Raw genomic sequence first — 24,096 nt, 5'->3', positions numbered from 1 at the left:
AATGGTTATCCAACTAGTGGAGTAATCACTGTCTGGCTAGCATTAACAGAGTGATAATTAAATTGGCATGAATGAGTCAAAAGTGCTGTGCCACATTTTATATAGGAACTTCAGAAGTAAGTTGCACATGTCATCCCACACTAAGACCATTGTGGAACTAGTGGTTAAATCTCAGGTGAAAGTACATGTTCTGGATTTCGTGAATCACAGTTTTTCTGCAGGATGTATAACAGGTGCATCACAGGGTCTAAGTAAAATGGTGCAGTTACTGGAAACATACTCAAGAAAAAAGTACACAGAACAGTAAAATTCCTGAGGGCAAAGTGTCTAAATTGCACACCAATTCACTGTTAAATTCTGACAGTACATGGACTGCAGTGTCATGTCCAGCCATAGTGAAATGATGCCAACAATTTGACAAAGTCCACATCGATGTGAGTGGATGGGGGGGATACGGAAGAACGATTATCGAAATCAACCACAGATGACAATGTTCAGGCAATTGAGAAACTGATTTGCAGCAATCACAGAGTGGCTATTGCAGATGATGCTAAGGAGATGCATATCTCAACAAGCAGGGCCCATTCATCACCAGAAATTATTTGCGGTATCAGAAATTGTGCTCGTACTGGGCTCCATAATCACTGTCATCTGTGTATGAAGGCACAAGCAAATGGCATCTCCTAACTTCTTTGAACATTACTCCACGGAAGGTCACGACTTCCTAAGCTACAGCAGCACAGGCGATGGGGCACAGGTCAATCAGTTCATACCTGCAACAAAAAGAACATCTATGGAATGGAGAACCACCTCCATGGAAGAAATAAAGTTACACCTTCAGCAGTGAAGGACATGACCCCTGGTTTCTTTGACTGTGAAGCAGTTATGGCAAAGGACACAGCCATTTTAAGTCGATTCGTTCTGTACAACACCGACATTACTGTGCCATGCTATAAGGAATAAGAGTTTTGAAACATTAACCATGATACAGTCCAGATCTTGGACCATGAGATTTCAATCTTTGTGGCAAACAGAAGAAGAACTGGGGAGAGGCGACGAAGAGATTTTCCAACAATGAGGATGACCGCACAATGGTTCTTGAATGACTCCATGACCAAGGAGTGGATTTGCACCATCAAGGAATTGAACTGTTGGTAGAGACTTGGCGACTATGTTGAAAAATAGTGTCGTGTGTCTGTGTTATTTTTTTAGTGTACTGCAGCATTCAGTAAAAGTACTTGGCATGCCGTAATAATGTGTAATTACTTTTTGAATCCCCCTTGTATATATGAGGCTAAATTATCTCAAAGGCAGGATTTTGCTGTTTATATGGGCTAATGGAGCAGTAATATATGGGTAACAATTGAATGTGTCTTTTTTTTCCATATGCGTCTGCTTTAATTCATTGTCAGTAATTATGACAAAAATTATCCAGAAAGAGAGATACATAGCACCCTCTTTTTAAGTTGATGCACGTTTAGAGCATACCTGTGCTGTCTTTTTCCACTTAATTACCATTGATATCCATAAATTTTTCAAACAAGAGGATGAGCTCTAAGCTTTTCTTCAAATTTTAAAAGAATGTGCCTCTTCTTGTCATCCAAATGACAGTAACAGAGCTTGCATATCATATGTGCTTTGTTTTGTTGTGATAAGCAAATTGCCCACAAAAGCATTCCTTGTTTTTGTATCACCTTATAGTAGATGGTAGAATGAATATTTTGCCCATTGGCAATTCCATTGTCCGTCATGTCTGATGTATGTTTCACTGTCTAAAATGTTGCACTCCACAAAATGTTTCCATTTTTATTCATAGGTCATGAAAAATCAGTTAATTTTGTTTCTGTAGATAAAAAAAAAATCAACTCGCGAAGTGGCACCAGGAGAACACATGTATAAAGATATTGAAATTTGCAAGCTTTCCAAGACATTACCTGCTCCTTTTACCAGAATGATTGAAGGGGAAGGAAGAGGTGTGAAGGAAAGCAAGGTTTAGGAGAAACGCACTTAGCTTTCGCTATTATAACTCATGCACGATGTTTTATCATCATCTCAGTCTTGTGTATTGCACCATCTTCCACCTTTAAGCTATCAGATTTTCAAATCTCATCCTGTGCAGCCCCCCACAATCAGTCTCTCCTTCTCATCCTGTCTGGTAAGTCTCCACTAACCTGGGGTCAGGTTAGAAAATAAAAAATATAGAAAACTAAAAGGGAATGAAGAGAGGTATAGTTACTGAGAGGAAATGCTGAGACCAAAGAAATAAGGCCAGGTGGGTGGGGAGAACCAAGGACATGTTGTAACACCAGTTCCCACCTGGGCAGTTCTGGGAAACTGGAATCTGGGGGAAGGATCCAAATGGCACATGTGGTGGAACAGGCACTGAGGTCACGACTGTTATGTTTTCGAGTATGCTCTGCAACAGAATATTGTGTGTTGCCAGTATACGGCCTCTGCCTATGCCCATGCCAATGTAAAAGGTTAAACAGTTTACTCAACAAGTGGTACATGATATGTTGTATCACAGGTGACACTCTCTCTTTGATAGTGTATGTTTTACCAGTTACAGAGCTGGTATAGGTGCTGACAGGAGGGTGCATAGAGCAAGTCTTATAGCAGGGATGGTCACAGGGGTAGGAGCCAAAGCATAGGGAAATGGGTGCACAAGGAGCATAGGTCTCACAAGGGTGTTGTGAAGACACAATGAAAAGCTATTCTTAATGTGGTGGGCAAAACGTCTGACAGAATTGGACCTCATTTCAAGGCATGATTGTAGGAAGTCATAGTCTTAGGTAACAAGAGGAGTACTCGTAAGATATTTTATGGAGGCATCAGCATCACCAGGATTGAATGTGATAGCCTGAGAAATCTGGTTTTGAACAGTGAAGGTTGAGGTGAGAATAGTGGTATATTAGTGTAAAGAGTCTGTATCGGGACAAATAGGTTTGATTTGAATTCCAATGCTGTAAGAGAAGGAGTGTGAAACATGGAAAGAATGGCAAATGTCAAAATGTAAGTAATTAATGTCAAGAGAAGTGTGTAGCTGACCCTCATTGAGGATGAGGTGAACATCAAAGAAAGTGGCATGGGATTCAGAATAAAACCATGTGAAATTTAATCGGGAGAATGTATTTTAAGGTCCCAAGAATTTTAACAAGTCAGCCTCACCAAGAGTCCATATGGCAAAGATGTCATCAGTGTATCTAAACCAAACTAGGGGCTGAAGGCTTATGGATTCGAGGAAAATCCTCTCCAAGTGACACATGAAAAGGTTGGCGTCCAATTACATTGTATTTTCAAAAATTATTTGATATGTTAGACCTTAGAGAAAGCTGGAGATCTCCTAGCGGTGAATTTGTACTTTACTTTTCAGTTAATACTTGTAATTTTTTTTCCTTCTGCTATTGGCTCTTAGTGGACATTGTATGCACTACTGTGCAATCTTTAACTGGTGCATTGGCTGACCATTCTTTTGTTCAGTCTTTTACATCTGATTCTTGCTATGGCAACATAATGTAACACCTTGCTGCTTGAGGACCGAGGCTTGTGTTGTCCCACATTTCACTCATATGTAATTTACTTCCCCTAGGTATTCTATCTTTTGTGTTCACTCAATTAGTGAGTAGTTGACCTTACAACTTGACTGAGCAAATACATACAGTCTTCCCATTTTTTATCTATAATATATACAAACTGGTGTTTATTCCAATTCTCATTTGAGGATCCTTAATACCATCTTAGTGTACGTCTATAATTCTCATGTAAAATTTGTTGTTACGCTGTATGAAATCTAACTCTGGATAATATTATGAGTTGTTTCGGTGCTCACTCATCATTAGAACAAGAAAACTTGACAACAGTCTCCAGTTTTCAATACAGAATGACAGTCCAGATCGTAATTCATCTCCAGTGTTATATCATGGTTCTTATACTCTGCAAATTGCAGTTCAAAACTCGGCACACATTAAATTTTCTTAAAAAAACGAATAACATTGTATTGTTACATAGACATGATATAGTGTCGTTTGTCTTTTATAAAACAGCTTTCTTTTATCTATGGAGGTTGCTTTATACTAACATTATTTATTTGCTTTTGTGAAAATGCTACTACATAATAGCATAAATCTATGCATGTTTGTATTTTAAGTCAGTGTAATTTGCAATAAAAATTATGTTTGTATCTCTCTTTTCTATAATGATAATACATTACATTATTTGCTTCCTTTTCAGTTCTTTTATGTGGAAGTCTTTGGTGCTAACTATGAACCATTGAGTGAAGATCAGATTTTGCAGCAGCTTCAAAAGGTGGTTGAAGGTTCGCAGTATCCATCAACTCCTTTGGGAATCCTCACCACAGAGAACAGAAACACGTGGGGGAAAGCATACAAGAAACTAGCTAAAGGTAGTGACAAAGTTGTAAAGGTCATGACATTAACTTATTCTTCTATTCCTCCTCCTTCCTCCTGCTGTTTTAAGAATATTTCTTGCTTCCTGTGGTTAGGATGCATAATAATCCATAGCAAAAGAGGCCAATTATGATTCATACCACCAGCTTTTTTTGCATTTAATACTGATGTTTTACATTGGAATTCTGCCGTCATTGGAGGGGTGGAGGCTGCTGGTGTAGCCTGTTCTAAAGCACATTTAGGCTAGATGAAATGTCTATGTATATAAAGTACACTTGTAACTCTTAATAATCAATTTATTAGTTACCAACAGCCCTCGCAAATGAAGAGCATACTCCATGTCAAGTCCTGTAATAAGAAATTTCTTAAACCAATAATAATTATGTTCTGTTATACAAGTTGAAGCGAAATTCGCACACTCGGGCTTCACAGTGTGACTCCTCACATGCCAGTGATTTAAAAAAAAAAAAAACACCTGTTCGAAATTTTGGTCAGCAAGTACATCCGGCAGAAAAGGACATTAAAGAGTGCCAATCTGGCAACACAGTTACCACATGTATGGTAACTACCTCTGTCAGCACACATTAGCCGTGCCATGTAGTTGGTGCAGTGGATAGTGTGTTAGGTTAGCATGCAGTAGGTCGAGGGTTTGATCCTCGGTTGGGGCACATTTTTTTTATTTGCTAATTTCATTCTGACATTTCATACTGTAATATACACCATTTCTTAGGTCACTTGTATCCTAAATTTACAACATTTTGTAACGCTGAACATAACAAATACGTGGTTAGACAACTAATAAATAGACAGTTGAAACAAATTACCTGTCATAGAACAGAATAACTACAAAAACAGTATCAATTTCAAGATGCTAAAGATGATAGCACACACAGGTGTCTCTAAAATTTTTTTTTTTTTTTTTTTTTTTTTTTTTTGTGTAAGAGTAGATTGAAATTTTTTGTGAACATACTTTGAACATTTAGCTTTACATTGAACCTACTCAATGTAGCCTCCATCAGTTGTGACACATCTGGCCCATCGTTCTTTCTATGATGGGAAATACGTCATTCTCACTATCAAATGTTTTTACTGTGCAGGTGGGCCTTCAGATTACCAAAGAGGTAAAAATCAGGCGGAGCCAAGTTTGAACTGTAGGAAGCATGAGGAACAATTTTCCAACCCATTTTCCTGGTTTTCTCGTGCATCAGAAGGGCTGTATGGTGTTTGGCATTGTCATGGTGTAGTCTGATGAGCTGACCCTGAAACTGTGGTCTGTGGGTCTTGATGGCACGTTGCAGCTTGTCCAATGACAAACAGTGAAGGTCTTGGTTAATTGTGGAGCTAGGTTCCAAAAAGCCAGTAAAATGACACCACACTAATCCCAGAAGAAGGAGGCCATCACCTTTCGGCCTGCTGTTCTTGAAAGTCTTTGTTTCTTCTTCCGAGGTGAACCCAGATGACACCACTCCATGGATTGGGTTTTGCTCTCAGGTTCGGACAAAAAAAAACCTGTTTCATCCTGTGTAATGACGCTCTCAAAACACTGTTTCCACTCTTCAGTAAAGGTCTTCATGAGACCCTTGCACTCATTTTTCTTGTCAATATTCTAGGCACCCAATGTGCACAGATTTTCCTGTACCCTAGTGACTGTACCAGTGATACCCCACTACTCAATGACAAACGAGATATTTCAGCAAGCTGTCGTGTCATGACACATCTGTCATTTTGGATGATTTGATCAGTGGTCTCCTTATTCACATCACTCACTGCCATCGATCATCTAGCGCACTGTGAAGTGTCCAGTAGAGAGAAATATCCTTCTTTAAACCTCTGCAACTGCCGCTGTATACTGCTGCGATCCACTGTGTCCTCCCCATAAACAGGGAACAACTTCCTGTGAATCGATGTGGCAGAGTCATCGGTCTTGAAGAGGAACACCATTGCCGACCGTTGTAGCAACCTGACATCTACTTCACGGTCCATTATGGCTCACGTGTAAATAAAAGAAAGTACTTTTATATACCAACTTATAGCTAAATGTTCCAATTATGTTCACAAAAAATTTAATTCTCCTCCTGCAGAAAAAATAAAACAAATAGAGACGACTGTGCAAAACTTTTTGAACGCCTTTTGTACATGTAATGTGAGTGCTCAGATGTCACACATTAGCAACCAGTGACAATAATAATGTCCACATTAATGACTACATGACGTTCACAACAGAATACATTGTCCTCAGAACAACATATGTTTAAAGTGACCTCCCTGCTCATCCAAACATTGCATAACCTGCTGGATTATACAGCTCTGGACCCTTCACAGCAAAGCCTCATCCACAGTAACAAGAACAGCATGAACACACACTAACAGTTCTTCCAAATTCATTGGCAGAGTAAAGTGCGCATGCTCCTTCAGGTTTCTCCACAGGAATAGATCCAGGGGATTTAAGTCAGGTGAATGCAGTGGTCATACAATCAGACCTCCTTGTCTGAGCCATTTCCCAGGAAATATTTTGTCCAAATACTGTCAAACATTAGTTCCAGAGTGTGGAGGTTCCCCATCATGTTGGAACCATATCCTCTGCCAAACATGTAGTGGAACATCTCCCAACGCATGAAGCAGGTAGTTTGAGAGAAATGCATGATACCTTCATGCAATCAACAGGTCAGGCAACATGTAGGGGCCAAACACCTGTCGCCCAATATTCCCGCCCAGACATTGGCACCAAAACAAACTTGATATCCACGGTCGTGGGTGACGTGTGGGTTAACCTCACACCAATGGTGGGCATTGTGAATATTCAAGATGCCCTCAAAAGTGAATGCTGCTTCATCCGGCTGTATTACGGTGTTCATGAAATCATCATTGGCTTCCCGTCGTTGTTGGAACCATTCACAGAATTGCATCCACCGATGGCGATCTGCAGGATGCAGGTGTTGCATGGAAGCATAATAATAGGGGTGCAGCCCATGCCTGTGCAGCATGTTAACAAGCTTGCATTCCAAGACACGCAGCTGCCTTGCTTTGGTACATGTACTTCACTGAGGTTCTTGGTATATGACCTCCAGAATAGCTTCCTTAGTAGTGGGAGCATGGCAGAGTCCGTGGACGACCTCTGTCGGACAATGATGGAAAGAGGGAACCTGACTCCCGAAGGTGCAGCTCCAGACAGCGAAACACATTTTTATCTGGTATGGCGTCAACGAGGATATCTAGCAGCATATTCACGAGTGGCAACACCAGCCTGGTTATCAGTGCACCAAGAACCAGAAGCATATCCACATATTCATCATTTGTATATGCCATACGTCTGCCTCACCAGTGTAGAGGTTTACAATGAGAAAATTCGGTATGTGTATGCATGTACATTGGAGTCTGCCATGGGCACGTTACTCTGCATGCAACTGGTCCCTGTCTGGTGGATAGTGCATACAGTATAAACATGCCATACGCCCTGCGTACATTACTCCTCTGACAGATATTGTTCTTCATGATTCATCCCGACACCGCTAATTGTGAAATGTTTGGTTTTGAGTTACACTGCTTCTGTAATGGTAATAGACATGATGTTTCCACAATCCCAGCGATAGGATGATGATTGATTGATTGATTGATTGATTGCATTGAGTTATGTGCGCATGCGGTTACCAGACTCGATGCTTATTTAGAGAGACAATAGTGATAAAACATACCAATTGTAACAGAGTTTGGACATTATTCGCACAGCACGTTGCTAGTCTTGCTGGTAACATAAGGCACTAACGAAATGTAATGAACCTGAATGAGGTAAGAATAATAGTTGGTCCTAATCTATCAGACCATTGGAGGAGGGTACAAAGAAAACAGGTTTCCCATTTAGTAGATGAATTGATGCAAATAAATTCACGCCCACGACGTGGAAAGGACTTCTTTCAAAGCTGACCAATCTTCCATTTCTAAGATTGTAGTATGTAAGTGGAGATGTTTTCTAGGGGACCCACTGCAATCACTGTTGATTATGATGTCAGATACTGTACCACCTGGACTACATTTACCAAATAAAAAAACATGCCTCAACCCAGGATTGAACCATCGACCTCCTGCACACTAACCCAAAACTCTATCCATTGCACTAACTGTACAGCATGACTAATATGTGCTGACAGAGGTAATTACCATATATGTGGCTACAGTGTTGTCAGATTGCCACTCTTTAATGTCCTTTTTCTGCCGGATGTACTCGCTGGCTGAAATTTTATGAGATCGCCGAGATGTGAGGAGTCGTGCTGCGAAGCCCGAGTGAGTGAATTTCACTTCGCCCTATATAGGGCTCAGCAGTGCATACAGACATCACCTACTGGGATTACAAAGATTTTTCTGGCTTGACAAATGTTGATGCTCTTCACCAGTATATGGCCAGATTTCATTGTCCTAATAACAGGGTATTTCGACGGCCAACTGACAAGCCTCTTCTGGGGGAGAGTACAGGTGTACATTCACTGAGGAATTGAGCTAACATTAGATACCTTTTATACCCCAGGAACAGGTCACTGCATGTCCATGAGAGGCGAAAGGGCTGCCCTCTGTGAAGTGAAGAATTGCTGTGCCATCAGCAGTACAAACTAACAAAAGTGATGAATCACAAATTAAGATGCAGCTGGTTGAAAACCAGACCATTGTTGTTTTATATGTGTTAAAATAGGAGTACACATCTTACTTAAAGGAAAACTTTTATCTCTCTTAGTAATGTCCTTTAATAATCATATTTCAGTGGATTCCTTAAGGCGCAATCTCATTAATGGGAAGCCAGAGCAATAATTTGCAAGTGGCATATTATGCCCTTCACTGAGACAATGTTCAGCAACGGCTAATTTTTTAAGCAGGAGCAAGACTTATGACATTGATGTTCAACATATCGGTCATGAACCATTCAAATAGTCTGTCCTGTATAAACCCTTGTGCAATGACAGGGAATAAATTTATATGCTCCAGGCTTCCTCAATCCCAAATCATCCTCAACATATCCAGAAAGTGATCTGGTTTTGGCCAAAGGTAAAAAGGACACTTTTAATGTCGTATTTGCTGAGGATTCTTAAAATTTTCCAAGAAATACTCCCCGCAAAGGGTAAAAAACCAAATGAATTAAAAGTGTCCCTTGTTGGTCCACATGGTTGTCCCAATTGAAAACCATGGTCAATTTTTCGGTCAATATATCCATTTTGCCTGAAAACAACCTTAAGGTAATCCAGTTCCAGCATCAGATTATCAGAATCCGAAATAGCATAAGCTCTCTTGAACAGTGTATGTAATGGCTGACAACTAGTAGTGTGGAGGTAGTGGTCCTTATGTATAGGTTTACAGTATACACTGCATTCCAAAGCCCCCATTTCTTTTTTGTATACTAAAACCTCTGAAAAAGGGTATTAATAAGCTGCTGTATGTGACGTTTTCTCAGTTCCAGTGTGATTGTGCACCTCCAATCTCAGCTGAACATGGTAGCCAGTTGGATCATCGAAACACAGTGGTTATAAATGATTCATTGGGTTTTGTATGAATGTATTTCACGAAATATTATGTACAAAATAGTAATTGATACATTGCATGAAAAACACATTTTTTGGTTCTTATGCATCATTACAAATGTTCTATATTATCTCTCTTGCACTACCCTCATCTAAGCTATAGTCAGGCTAAGCCCATATATGTTTGGTCATGTCCCTGTCAGTGTTTACCAGTGTGGCTGTGATGCAGTCCTGGAGTTCAGTCAGTGTTGTCAGAACACATAGTCATTGGACATATCTCCAAAGAAGAGTGTCATGAACTGTAAAGGAAGCCACCTGAATAGTGCCAAATCATCCTGAGCACATCACCTGACCCACCGGTTTAGAATTTCCTTGTTCAGATGACAATGCACATATCCACACCAATGAGGTGGAGCTCGTCTTGTTGGAATATGAAATGTTGATTAACAGCTATCAGTCTCGAAAACAACCAGTCTTCTAAATGATTAATGGAAAATCTCATATAAAGATGTGAAACAAATACTAAAAAAGAGATAGATACACAAAACAGAACAGAAAATTTGTATTCCTGGCTTTAGGAATGGGAAAAAAGGGGAAGGAGGGAAAGTGGATTCAGTTACTCACAACCCAGGTTATGAAGCAACAGGGAAAGGTAAGCAGGGAGGGTAGCAAGGATGGAGGCATGGTTGTCAGAGGGAAGCCAAAGATATTCTACTGTAAGTACTGTGCCAGCTTCAAACCAAAGAGGATGCATACAGAAGTAAAGAGGTATATAGTGTAAAGATAAACACAACTATGTAGGATGAAAAGATGTGTGAATGGCTAAAGAGGAGAGGGAAAAAGGAAAAGATTGAAGAGCCTACATAGTTGTGTTTATCTTTATACTGTATACCTCTTTACTTCTGTATGCATCCTCTTTGGTTTGAAGCTGGCGCAGTGCTTACAGTAGAATATCTTTGGCTTCCCTCTGACAACCATGCCTCCATCCTTGCTACTCTCCCTGTTTACCTTTCCCTGTTGCTTCATAACCTGGGTTGTGAGTAACTGAATCCACTTTCCCTACTTCCCCTCTTTTTCCACTCTCCCCTCCCTGATGAAGGAACAAAGTTCCGAAAGCTAGGAATGTAAATTTTCTGTTCTGTTTTGTGTATCTATCGGCTGTACTGGTCTGAGGTAAGTACTTGCGAGCCCCCCTCTCTCTTTGTATACAACCTGTCTTTAACATGCGCAAGTACGTCATACCTGACACAGATCCCCCCCCCCCCCCCCCCAAAAAAAAAAAAAAAAAAAAAAAAAAGAAGAAGAAGAAGAAAAGAAAATACCTCCTTAAACATTGCTATGCAACACAGCATGGAAGACATACACCTTTGAAGAATCTTTTTAGTCTCCACTGTAATATTGGGATTTTCCATGCCCCTTATGCGGACGTTGTGACGATTCACTTTACTGTTAAATGGAACGTCGTCTCATCACTGAACATGAATCAGTAGGGAAGTTAGTTGTCTTTCATTGCTCCCTGGAAACCTTCACAAAATTTGCTTCTGATGGTGCAGTCATTTGGCCCTAAACATCACAACACCTGTATGCAATATGGTTTCTGATGTAATTGCTTCTGCAGAATCTTACACAAAATTGGCTGAGGAGTGCCCAGGTCATGAATTGTACACTGCGTAGTTTTCATTGGGCTTTGAAAGAACACATCTCGAACACTCCCCATTGTTTCCTATGTGATGAGTGGTCTCCTGGAGCTTCTTCCTTTACAGAAGCAACCTGTGTCCGTGAACTGTCAATACCATCACAGAATGCTTTGGTGTATGTTGTATTGTCTTTGGAATGCCTACTGCATGGTGCTGATGGATTCTGTCTCCTCATATTACAACACAAAATGCTTTCTCTTGATTAGTCTCCATTTTGCAAACTTTTATCACGCTACCAAGATGAATCAAAATGGAACCTGTAATGGCATAAACAGAGCTTTAACATGCTCTCTTTGTATTGTTTATTAGTACAAATGGGTGGATATTATATATTTGAAGCTGTAACTCGCCAAAACCCAATGACTCGTTCCTAATCACCTTATATGTTGTGTCGTCGGCATGATGGAATCCAGCTGCGAACCAATGAGGACCATCAACATTGCCTATTACACTCTCCAGTAGTTCATTTTGTAGCCAGTTTTCTTATGCATTGTTACCAGTAAGAGAGGACAAGTCCTACAGTGATGCCAAAACAAAGAAGAGAGAGGATACATACTGTAGACAATGTGTCTTAATAACACCTGACCTCGTTTGTCTATTCATACATGACTTGTTTTCCTCTTTTCAGATAAATCGAATAGTTATGCACTAGACAGCATTAAGACATCTTTGTTCCTTATGTGCCTTGACAAGCCCAATCCTAACTTAAAGGGCTTGAATAAATCAACAGTAAATGCTTTGCAAATGGTTCATGGACTTGGAAGTAAAGTGAATGGTGCCAATCGTTGGTATGACAAAACTGTACAGGTACGTAAACAAGTTATGTAAAAAGTATTAGATGTATTACACATATTAATTTGCAGAATTCTTTGGAAGCATGGTGATAAATTACTTATTATCTTTTTCTGATAAATGAGGAGTACTATTTATTGTTTCTGTAGATTCTGTCTCTGTCTTCTTTAGCCACAGCTGGAGAATATTGAAGAGCATGATTACTGTGTACATTGTGTGAATATCAAATTGTGATTGCATACATAGAATCACACAGCTGCTTCTCTTTCACACACTACACACCAGAAAAAAATGACACGCCAAAACTGTAATTAGAGTTCGGTAGTGATCCAGTGGACTTCAAATTTCACTGTGACGGTGAGCCATTTCATCGCAAAAGTATTCATGATTGAAATACCTTGACCATTGGGGGAACTAGATGTTAAGTGTCTCCGTTGTATTCTTGCTACTATTTCTGCACAGAATGTGTGGAAAGACTGGGTGCGTCGTCACATTAAGAGGCTCTGCCACTGGCATTCTCAGATATCCCCTTTTGTGTACGATAGCTCTCATTTCTTGCCAAATGAAATGAGAGTCAAAGACGTGACAACGTGTACCACTCTTTATTGAATCTTCTCCATCCCTCCCTCCCTCGTCTGTTACTGCTATCCAGTAAGGGCTCCACTCTGATGAGCACTGCTCAAGAATCTTGTGAACGAGGAATTTGTAAAATCCTTCTTTTATGGATAAATTACATTTACTTAAGATTCTTAGAGTGAATCTGACTGGCATCTGATTTACGTAGTATTTTCATGTGGTCATTCTATTTTTGCTCACTCTGGGCAATGGTTGCTCCTGCTTATTTTCCTTTGTTACCAATTTTAGTGATTTATTGCCAATAGTGTAATCAAACAGTAATCCATCTCTTTGCCTCTTAATATCCAGGGTTAACTGCTGTTGTCAATCCTGTGCAAGTTTTCCTGCAAGTTTTCTGACTGTGCAACTTTCCTATAGACAGCAGCATTGAGAGTGGACAGCCTCTTCGTACTCCCTACAGTATATGCATTATTCACCTAAGTTGTATACATTACAATTGGGTACTCAAAATTTTATTAACAACTGTTGATTTTTTTGCAATTTGACATATTGCTATTAGCTGTAGGTCAAACTGAGCACTGAGCAAGACCTCTTTTCATTGATGCAGCATTAAACCTTCAACTTCTTTCCCTCTTTCTTTTACAGATATAAATTTTATAATACAAAGAGTCTCATTTGGTTAAAAACTGATCCTCCTCCTCTCATTACTTACTCAGCTTTCTGTCCAACTTTACTTCAGTCTGTAATACTGAATGAGGGGAAGACAGTGGGATACTTTTCAAAGTAGGAAAAGCTATTCTAACTTTTTTAACTGTTATGTTTTCCTCAGAGAGTAAAAAAAAAAGGTCAGAAAGGAGGGTAAAATATTTCATACCCAAAACTGAGGGCAACCACCTGTTATGAAACAAAGGAAGTGAAAGATGAAAGGGGGGGGGGGGGGGGGGGGGGGGAGAGAGAGAGAGAGAGAGAGAGAGAGAGCAATTAGAAAAAAGATCTCTGAACAGTGAGAAAAGATGACAAAACATAAGAAAATATTGAGGACAGACCAGATAATTAAATGACAAAGAAAGATGAACAGGCCAGAATTACAAACAGCACACAGGCAGAACAGTAAGAAGAAAGTCTAGAAGGTATTTACTTCCATCACAAATAAAATTCACCATTCTCTCTACAATCTCCCTCTTCATTATTGTCTTGTCCCTGAGGAGCAACAGTTCCAAGGGCTAGGATAGTTTTTTTCTACTTTTAAATGTACTTGCAGTTTGCCTCCTTAATTAGTGGCATGTCATTCTGTCTTCTAATTAGCATAAAAATATTTTATTTTTGGTACACATTATTGTAATTTAATAATGTTTGTACTTTCAAGCTGTTTTCTTTGAGGAATTTACTTTTTTTACTTGCAGAATGTTATTGTGCTCCTTATATGTACCCAAATCCATTAAATGGTCTCTCCCTGTCCTACTTCTCCATTTCCATCTCCTCCCTCTCCCCCCCCCCCCCCCCTCTCCCAATCTCGCTTCCTCTCTTTTCCATTTAATTCAGCAATTGCATCAGAGATGACTTATTTATAGTGTTAATTTTTTTTCAGTTTGTGGTTGGTCCTGATGGAGAATTAGGACTGACATATGAGCATAGTCCTGCCGAGGGGCCTCCCATTGCTAATTTGATGGACCATATCATGGATTACATGTAAGTTTATGTGAAGTACCTTCCCTTGGAAGATGGACACTTTAAAATCCCACTCTAAATACCATGCTACAGTAAATGCTATATACAAGATGCCTCCTCTTTTTTTACCTATCCTCCTTTTCTCCTATTGTTTTGTGTACAAATAATGTCAAATTAAACACACTTAATTTAAATTTGACATATTTAAAGGCAAAGAGTAAAATGTGTCTGTGTATGTGCGGATGGATATGTGTGTGTGTGTGTGTGTGTGTGTGTGTGTGTGTGTGTGTGTGTGTGTACACCTGTCCTTTTTTTCCCCCTAAGGGAAGTCTTTCCGCTCCCGGGATTGGAATGACTCCTTACCCTCTCCCTTAAAACCCACATCCTTTCGTCTTTCCCTCTTCTTCCTGAAGAAGCAACCATCGGTTGCGAAAGCTAGTAATTCTGTGTGTGTGTGTGTGTGTGTGTGTGTGTGTGTGTGTGTTTTGTTCATTGTGCCTGTCTGCCGGCGCTTTCCCGCTTGGTAAGTCTTGGAATCTTTGTTTTTAATATATATATATATATATATATATATATATATATATATATATATGCAAAGAGTTTAGGCAGAGATGTCAGTCGAGGCGGAAGTGCAGAGGCCGCCCCATTGTAACTGGTTACCAAGCCCCCACGGAACATATCTCTGCCTACGTTGATCAACACCTTCAACCCATTACATGCAGTCTCCCATCCTTCATCAAAGACACCAACCACTTTCTCGAACACCTGGAATCCTTACCCAGTCTGCTACCCCCCGGAAACCATCCTTGTAACCATTGATGCCACTTCCCTGTACACCTCTTGGTTCATCCCTATGAAATCCCCAAACCACCTTCCCTACCCTCTGGCTCCTACCCTTGTAACCGCCCCCGGTGTAAAACCTGTCCTATGCACCCTCCCACCACCACCTACTCCAGTTCTGTAACCCAGAAGGTGTACACGATCATAGGCAGAGCCTCGTGTGAAAGCACCCACGTGATTTACCAACTGACCTGCCTACACTGTGACGTTTTCTATGTGGGAATGACCAGCAACAAACTGTCCATTCGCATGAATGGACACAGGCAGACAGTGTTTGTTGGTAATGAGGATCACCCTGTGGCTAAACATGCCTTGGTGCACAGCCAGCACATCTTGGCACAGTGTTACACTGTCCGAGTTATCTGGATACTTCCCACCAACACCAACCTAAACGAACACCGGAGATGGGAACTTGCCCTTCAGTATATCCTTTCTTCTCGTTACCCGCCAGGCCTCAATCTCCGCTAATTTCAAGTTGCCGCCACTCATACCTCACCTGTCATTCAACATCATCTTTGCCTCTGCACTTCCGCCTCAACTGACATCTCTGCCCAAACTCTTTGCCTTTAAATATGTCTTCTTGTGTGTGTGTGTGTGTGTGTGTGTGTGTGTGTGTGTGTGTGTGTGCGCGCGTGCGTGTATATACCTATCCTTTTTTCCCCGTAAGGTAAATCTTTCCGCTCCCGGGATTGGAATGACTCCTTACCCTCTCCCTTAAAACCCACATCCTTTCGTATTTCCCTCTCCTTCCCTCTTTCCTGAAGAAGCAACCGTTGGTTGCGAAAGATAGAAATTTTGTGTGTGTGTTTGTGTGTTATTTTATTGTGCCTGTCTACCGGCGCTTTCCCACTTGGTAAGTCTTGGAATCTTTGTTTTTAATATATTTTTCCCATGTGGAAGTTTCTTAATATATTACTCAAAAGAACATAAAACTACATACTTTATCCACATCTGCAAATTGCCTGAATGTTGAAAAGTCATCTTAATATGATACTAAAGAATCTGGCAGAATTTAAATAATTTAGGAGTAAAGGAGACAACTCACCGAATTGTAGAAGGATTGAGTCGTCAACAGGCCCGTGTGTGTGTGTGTGTGTGTGTGTGTGTGTGTGTGTGTGTGTGTGTGTGGGCGCGCGCGCGCGCGCGCGCGTGCGTGTGCCCCCAGGGGGCTCGTATCTCTTCTGTGAGTATGTGTTTGACCATCACAGGGGCCTAGCCCTTGAAGCACTACTTCTTTCCATGTTACAAGTTTATTGTTCAACTTCCTCCCCTCCTTTCTTTCCATTGGATTGTCTCCTTGGTGCCAGTTGTGCTTGGATTTGGTGTGATTTGGGACACTTTGTTTTCTTCCCTTCCAGCATTGTAAAACTTTTCCTTCATAACTATATGGCCCCCATTGTTAGGGTCGATGTCCCATATCCTTTTCTCTCTGTCTCTCTCTCTCTCTCTCTCTCTCTCTCTCTCTCTCTCTCTTTTTCCACACTCCAAATTTTACAGACATGTTTCCAACAGGAAAAGAAACTACATGACTCTTGATCGACTCCCCTGTAATGAGAACAAGAAGAAATACGATCATCTACATCCTGCATGTATGATGATAATGCGTGCTATAGCCACAAGTTTGTCATCCTCTCTAGTGACTGTACCATTCCCCTCCGTGTCTTCTACATTAGGCACTGGAGCTGCTCTACTATACCCGCTTCCCTGTTCCATGGGAGCTTTTCTCTACTGCTTTAATCACACCCCCTTTCTGAGTGTTGGCTCCCTACCCACCAGCAACATTCATTCGCAACCCTCGGTGGAGAAGCAATGCTCTTCTCCAGCATCCCTTACCAGGAGCTCTAGTATCTGGGGCAGAAAGCCCTTGCAAGTGAAAATCATATGAGGTGGTGGAGGAGGAGGAGGAGGAGGAGGACAAGAAATTGCCTTTGTATCCAAAGTGACATTCCGGGTAGCTCCGGACTTCCTTCCCTACACACACACACACACACACACACACACACACAGTGATTCAGAAAAAAAATGTGTATTGATTCCGTATTCTCGCAACCAGTGGCAGCTGCAGCCCTGAGGAATGATTAGACTCCTTGGTCCCTTCAAGTCCCCACAGGATATTGACAGTGTTATCCTCCAGTGAAATTGTAGTAGTTTTCCCTGCCACCTGACTGAGCTATGACGTCTCCTGTGCATTTCTCCTGCTCTTTGACTTGCTTTCCGGAAAACTTGTTTCCCAAGAATATGGACCCCCACCCTCTGCAGTTATTGGGGCTATTTTAAGAATCACACTGTCCGTGAAAGAAGTTTGGGTGGTGTTTCCATGCACATTCTGGACTCTATCTACAGAAAATAAGTGTCACACAACTTTACAGCCTTCACTGTTCGTGTGAAGGCACCTGTGGAATTTACTGTCTGTAATGTGTAAGTGCCTCTTGATGATATGCCCCAGAATGCATTGTATGCACTGTTTTCTTAGCTCCTCCATGTGGGATGCTGCCCACTCATCTAATATAGGGTGCCTAGGATGCTGCTTTCTCAGATAGCTAAACAATAATTAAAGTAAATCTTATTACTGGAGTTTATTACAGTAAAGTAAATTGACAGTACTTAACTTTGCCTTTTTACAATGAGGTCAACCAATTGGCGACATGCATATAGTCAATTCCTTCAGTATATACCATTTCCATGCAAGCAAATCACAAGTTCATAGTCACTGCTCACTGCTATTGGGTATATATCACAGCTCGTCTTCTAGTGTGACTCTTCAAGTGGGGCTCTTCTAGTGTGGCCGAGGCTAGTTGCAGCGGCGCTTATACTCTTTTCGTATAGGTGCCTCTCCTGTCGTGGTGTCGTCCTAGTCAGAGTTCTGTTGGCAGACAGTCTCACAGGCTTCTCTGATGTTTCATTCGGCTGACATGCCGGCACTTGATGTTACCCTGGAACATTACTGACTCCTTTAAGTAGCTCTGTGCCGGATCTGTTGCCTTATAAAATGACTCAAACGAGATTGCTGGGAATGGTATGTTGCTACCATTGGACCATGTAACCCTCATTTGCAGGTTTGTGCAAAGATTAGACACCTGCATTGACAATAGTCCCCCCCCCCCCCCCTCCCCCCATGGGCCACTTGTATCTCTGTAAATGGTGTTGTCTGCTCTGACCCAGATGCTGTTACCGAACATTTTGCTTTGTATTATGCAAGTGTCCTCAAGTAGTGGGTGTAACAACTGCACTTAGCATTTACTACACGCCACCTGGAGCCATATAATGCTCCATTCAGTGAGTGAGAAATCCCTCAGTGTCGTAGCTTTTTGCCCTTACACGGCCACAGGGCTAGACTGCATCCACAATAAAATGCTTAAACACTTAGCAGAGGATTGCCAAAGACACATCTTTGCCATTTTCCACAGTATCTGGAGCAAGGGTGAGTTGCCTTCTCATTGGTAAGAAAGCATGACATCAACATCCTGTTGAAATGGACAACTGTTACCCAATTAGTCTCACTAATGTTCTGTGCAAGTTACTTGAACATATGGTGAGCTGACAGCTGTGTTGGTACCTCGAGTCTCATGGTCTTTTGGCTCTGTCCCAGGGTGGGTTTCACCAATGCCATTTTACTGCCAACAATTTGATCTGCCTGGAGTCTGTTGTGTGGTTAGCTTTAGCCCAATGTCAACATCTTGTCGACGCCCTCAACAACGTGCAAAAGACTTAAGACATAACGTGGTGAAACCACATCCTCGTTACCTACCCTACATGAGTGGGGTCTCCAGGGTCTACTCCCAATTTTTGTCCAGAACTTGTTGTTGTTATTTTCAGTCCAGAAACTGGTTTGTTACAGCTCTCCATGCTGCTCTATCCTGTGCAAGCCTCTTCATCTCCCAGTACCTACTGCAACCTACATCCTTATGAATCTGCACAATGTATTCATATCTTGGTCTCCCTCTACGGTTTATATTCTCCACACTCCCCTCCAACACTAAACTGGTTATCCCTTGATCCCTCTGATCGTATCCTACTGACTGATCCCTTCTTCTAGTCAAGTTGTGGCACAATATTCTCTTCTCCCCAATTCTGTTCAGTACCTCCTCATTAGTTACATGATCTTCAGCATTCTTCTCTAGCACCACATTTCGAAAGCTTCTATTCTCTTCTTGTCTACACTGTTTATCATCCATGTTTCACTTCCATACGTGACTCCACTCCATAGAAATTCTCTCAGAAAAGACTTCCCAACACTTAAATCTATACTCAATGTTAACAAATTTCTCTTCTTCAGGAACGCTTTCCTTGCCATTGACAGTATACCTTTTATATCCTCTCTACTTTGGCCACCATCAGTTATTTTGCTTTGCTCCCCATAGCAAAACTCATTTACTACTTTGTGTCTCATTTCCTAATCTAATCCCCTCAGAATCACCTGGTTTAATTCAACCACATTCATTTTCCTCATTTTGCTTTTGTTGATGTTCATCTTGTATCCTCCTTTCGAGACACTGTCCATTCTATTCAGCTGCTCTTCCACGTCCATTGCTGTCCCTCACAGAAATTCAATGTCATTGGCAAACCTCAAAGTTTTTATTTTTCTCGATGGATTTTAATTCCTTTTCCAAAAGTTTTGTTTCCTTTACTGCTTGCTCAATGTACATCGAGGGTAGGCTACAACCCTGCCTCACTCCCTCCCCCCTGTGGGTTCGAAGGTAAGAATAGGCCCACGGTATTCCTGCCTGTCGTAAGAGGCGACTAAAAGGAGTCTCAAACGTTTTGGCCTTGTGAGATGGTCCCCTAACGGGTTTGACCTCCATCCTTCTAAATTTTCCGAAGAGCGAGCCGATTGGGGAAGGGCGCCTTACAAGGAGCGATGTGTCCATCATGCATTACCATCTCTAGCTAGTTTTGTCGTCATCGCTTAGCAGTCCCGCTCACCTACCATCTCTTGGGCGTGGATTTGTTCTTGGGTGCAGTTTATTGCAGTCTGCTATGCTGTGTCGCTTTATGCGCCAATGACGATATTGGACTACATCACCTGAAATCCAGCACGGTAGCCAGTCCGTTGTGGTGGGGCCGCCATGTACCCTGTTGGTTGTAGCCCCCTGACTACACAGGGATCGCTCTGCTGATGCCAGCGCCGTTAACTCCCCACGTATGCCAAGGAGTAAATGCCTATCTCCTTGGGACATTGGGACTCCCGGCAATGGCCATCCTGCCAGGTGGTCGTTGCTGAGGCTGGGTGGTGCCCGTGGGGAGGGCCCTTGGTCGGAGTAGGTGGCATCAGGGCGGATGACCCGCAATGAAGCGTAGTACATCATCTCTTGCTGGCGGCCAGCCGCCAGCAGTCTCTAAGCGTTCCAGGGCTCAATACAACGCAACTACATATGACCCCATATCGTTCCCCTCCCTGGCTACACCATGGGAGGAACGAAAGACTAAGGATGCCAGCGAACCATACTCGCCCCGCTACCTGGTGTGTACGAGAGCTGATGGTGAATCCTTTACATCCATGAAGCCTCAGTTCTTGGTCGAGTACTTAGAGGACAAGTTCGAGGAGGTGGAGGGCTTGTCCAAAATGCGCTCGGGCTCGGTTTTGATCAAATTGGCGTCCTCCGCCCAGTCCCGCCGGTTACTCGATTGTAACAAGCTGGGGGATGTTCCGGTTACAATCACGCCCCATAAGAGTCTTAATATGGTCCAGGGCATAATATTCCATCGGGACCTTCTCTTGCAGTCCGATGACGAGCTTCGCGCCAATTTAGAGCGGCGAGGTGTTCACTTCGTCCGGCGCGTACATCGTGGTCCAAGGGATAAGCAGGTTGCCACCGGTGCCTTCATCTTGGCCTTCGAGGGTGATACTTTACCTGAGAAGGTCAAGGTGATGGTCTATCGTTGTGACGTCAAGCCATATATCCCTCACCCGATGCGGTGCGTCAAGTGCTGGAAGTTCGGGCATATGTCTTCCCGCTGTACTTCCAGCCTCACATGTCGAGATTGTGGACGCCCATCGCATCCCAATACTCCATGTGCTCCGCCTCCCATCTGTGTAAACTGCGGAGAGCACCACTCGCCTTGCTCGCCGGACTGCAGGATCTTCCAGAAAGAGCGCAAAATCATGGAGTATAAGACTCTGGACCGCCTGACATACACTGAGGCCAGGCAGAAGTTCGAACGCCTCCATCCTGTTCGAATGACTGCCTCTTACGCCGCGGCTACTACTGTTATGGCCCCATTAGCTCTCCCTCAGACTGCCACCTCTCAGAGCCGGAATGCTACACCTGCCCCCTTGATGGTGGGGGGCACTTCACTCCCTGCTGCTCCTGCACTACCTGCCTCAGGAGCAGCAACCCCCCAACCATCGGGGACATCAGTCCCCACTTCTAAGCTGGGGAAGCCTCAAACTTCCCCGGCTCGAATAGCACGGAAAGGGTCCCTTGGGTCCCTTCCTTCCCAGGTTTCCGCCTCTGGGAAGGGTGACGTCAGCCAATGGAAGAAAAGCAGACCAGCGGCTGGTCGCAGGGCTTCCCGCTCCTCCTCCGTCCCGGAGACTGACTCGCTGGAGCCCTCCCAGCCAATGAAACCCAAGGACCAGAGAGACAAGACGAAGAAGAAGACCTCTAAGGCCAAGGAACACGCGGTGGCATCCACCCCACTGCTCCCTACAGGCTCTGTGTCCGGGGATAAGGTGGAGATCCGGGCGTCCGCTGAGGACCTGGATCTTGCCGGACCCTCAGACACCATGGAAGCAGATTGTACTGGTCCTCCATCGGTGGCAGCAGGTGACCCAGTGGCGTGATCTGCCTCCTCGGCCCCTTCACGCCTTTTTCGGACATGGACAAAGCGATACTTCAGTGGAACTGCAGCGCTTTTTTCCACCACCTTGCTGAGCTTCGCCAACTCATCAGCAGTCACCCTTTCCTCTGCATTGCCCTACAGGAAACTTGGTTTCCGGCAACGCGGACCCCTGCCCTACGTGGGTATCGGGGTTATTACAAGAACCGGGCAGCTTATGAGAGGGTGTCTGGTGGAGTCTGCGTCTACATCCTTAACTCTGTCTACAGCGAATGTGTACCTCTTCACACACCTTTAGAGGCTGTCGCTGTAAGGATGTGGACGCCTCAGCCTATTACTGTCTGCAGTTTGTATCTTCCGCCAGATGGTGATGTCTCACGTCATGTGTTGGCTGCATTGATAGCACAACTGCCTCCTCCTTTTGTGTTACTGGGCGACCGTAACGCCCATAACCCCCCTGTGGGGTAGCGCCGCGGTTACTGGCCGGGGTAGAGATGTCGAGACTCTTCTCTCGCAGCTTGACCTCTGCCTCTTAAACACGGGAGAGCCAACACATTTCAGCGTAGTCCATGGCACATTTTCGGCCATCGACCTTTCTATCTGCAGCCCCGGACTTTCACCATCCATCCACTGGAGTGTCCATGACGACTTATGTGGTAGTGACCATTTCCCCATCTTTCTGTCACTACCACAGCGTCACTCTTCTGAACGCCCCTCCAGATGGGCTCTGAATAAGGCTGATTGGGGCTTGTTCTCCTCTCTCGCCACTAACGCATCTCCTTCCCATGACACCATTGATGCGGTGGTTCAGTCGGTCACCACCGGCATCGTTTCTGCGGCGGCATCTGCGATTTCCTGTTCATCCGGGTCCCCTCGGTGGAGGACTATGCCTTGGTGGGCGCCCGAGATCGCAGAGGCGATTAGAGATCGCCGGCGGGCTCTTCAACGTCATAAGCGGCACCTGTCCTTGGAGAACCTCATCGTTTTTAAACAGCTCCGTGCCCGTGCCCGACGCCTTATTCGCCAACGGAAGCAGGAGTGCTGGGAACGGTATGTTTCCACCTTTGGCGTCTGTACCTCTGCATCGCAGGTTTGGGCTAAGATTAGGCGACTCCATGGCTATCGGCCGCCTGTCTCTGTCTCTGTCCCTGGGCTTTCGCTGAATGGAGTGGTGTGTCCTGACTCCGACACGATTGCGGACCGGTTAGCAGCGCATTTTGCTCAGTGTTCCGCATCTATGAATTACCCACTGGCCTTCCGCTCCCGGAAAGAGCGGTTGGAAAGTTGGAGGCTTTCCTTTCACACGCGCCACGCGGAGTCGTACAATGCTCCTTTCAGCGACTGGGAATTCCAGAGTGCACTATCTGCTTGCCCTGATACGGCTCCTGGGCCAGACCGCATCCACAGCCAGATGCTGAAACACCTCTCTGTGAATTGCCAGCGACGCCTCCTAGATGTTTTCAACTGCATCTGGGTTGAGGATGTGTTCCCATCTCAATGGCGAGAAAGCATCGTCCTCCCCGTGTTGAAACCTGGCAAGAACCCGCTGGAGGTGGACAGCTACCGCCCCATAAGCCTCACCAACGTTCTTTGCAAGTTGCTAGAACGTATGGTGAGCCGGAGGTTGAGTTGGCTCCTCGAGTCTCGAGGCCTTCTGGCTCCGTCTCAGGGTGGGTTCCGTAAAGGCCGCTCTGCCGTCGATAATCTGGTCTCCCTAGAGTCTGCCGTCCGTACAGCCTTTGCACGCCGCCAACATCTGGTTGCCGTCTTCTTCGACATGCGGAAGGCGTACGATACGACTTGGCGATATCACATCCTGGCCACACTTCATGGGTG

General features: G+C 43.5%; 1 protein-coding gene across 4 annotated transcripts in view; it reads left to right on the top strand.

Annotated features, from left to right (window-relative positions):
- Nucleotides 1-24,096, top strand: part of LOC126272593 (carnitine O-acetyltransferase-like) — a 98,869-nt gene that overhangs the window by 45,585 nt on the left and 29,188 nt on the right. For all 4 annotated transcript variants that reach the window (XM_049975525.1, XM_049975523.1, XM_049975524.1 and 1 more), the window contains exons 7-9: nucleotides 4,231-4,402; nucleotides 12,233-12,411; nucleotides 14,561-14,661. In XM_049975525.1, coding sequence (XP_049831482.1) covers nucleotides 4,231-4,402; nucleotides 12,233-12,411; nucleotides 14,561-14,661 — 452 coding nt within the window. The remainder of the gene's footprint in view (nucleotides 1-4,230; nucleotides 4,403-12,232; nucleotides 12,412-14,560; nucleotides 14,662-24,096) is intronic.

Source organism: Schistocerca gregaria, chromosome 5, assembly GCF_023897955.1.
Source record: "Schistocerca gregaria isolate iqSchGreg1 chromosome 5, iqSchGreg1.2, whole genome shotgun sequence".
In the NCBI taxonomy this organism is placed as follows: Eukaryota; Metazoa; Arthropoda; class Insecta; order Orthoptera; family Acrididae; genus Schistocerca; species Schistocerca gregaria.
Note: the sequence above shows the minus strand (reverse complement) of the source record. Positions and strands in the feature narration are given on the sequence as shown.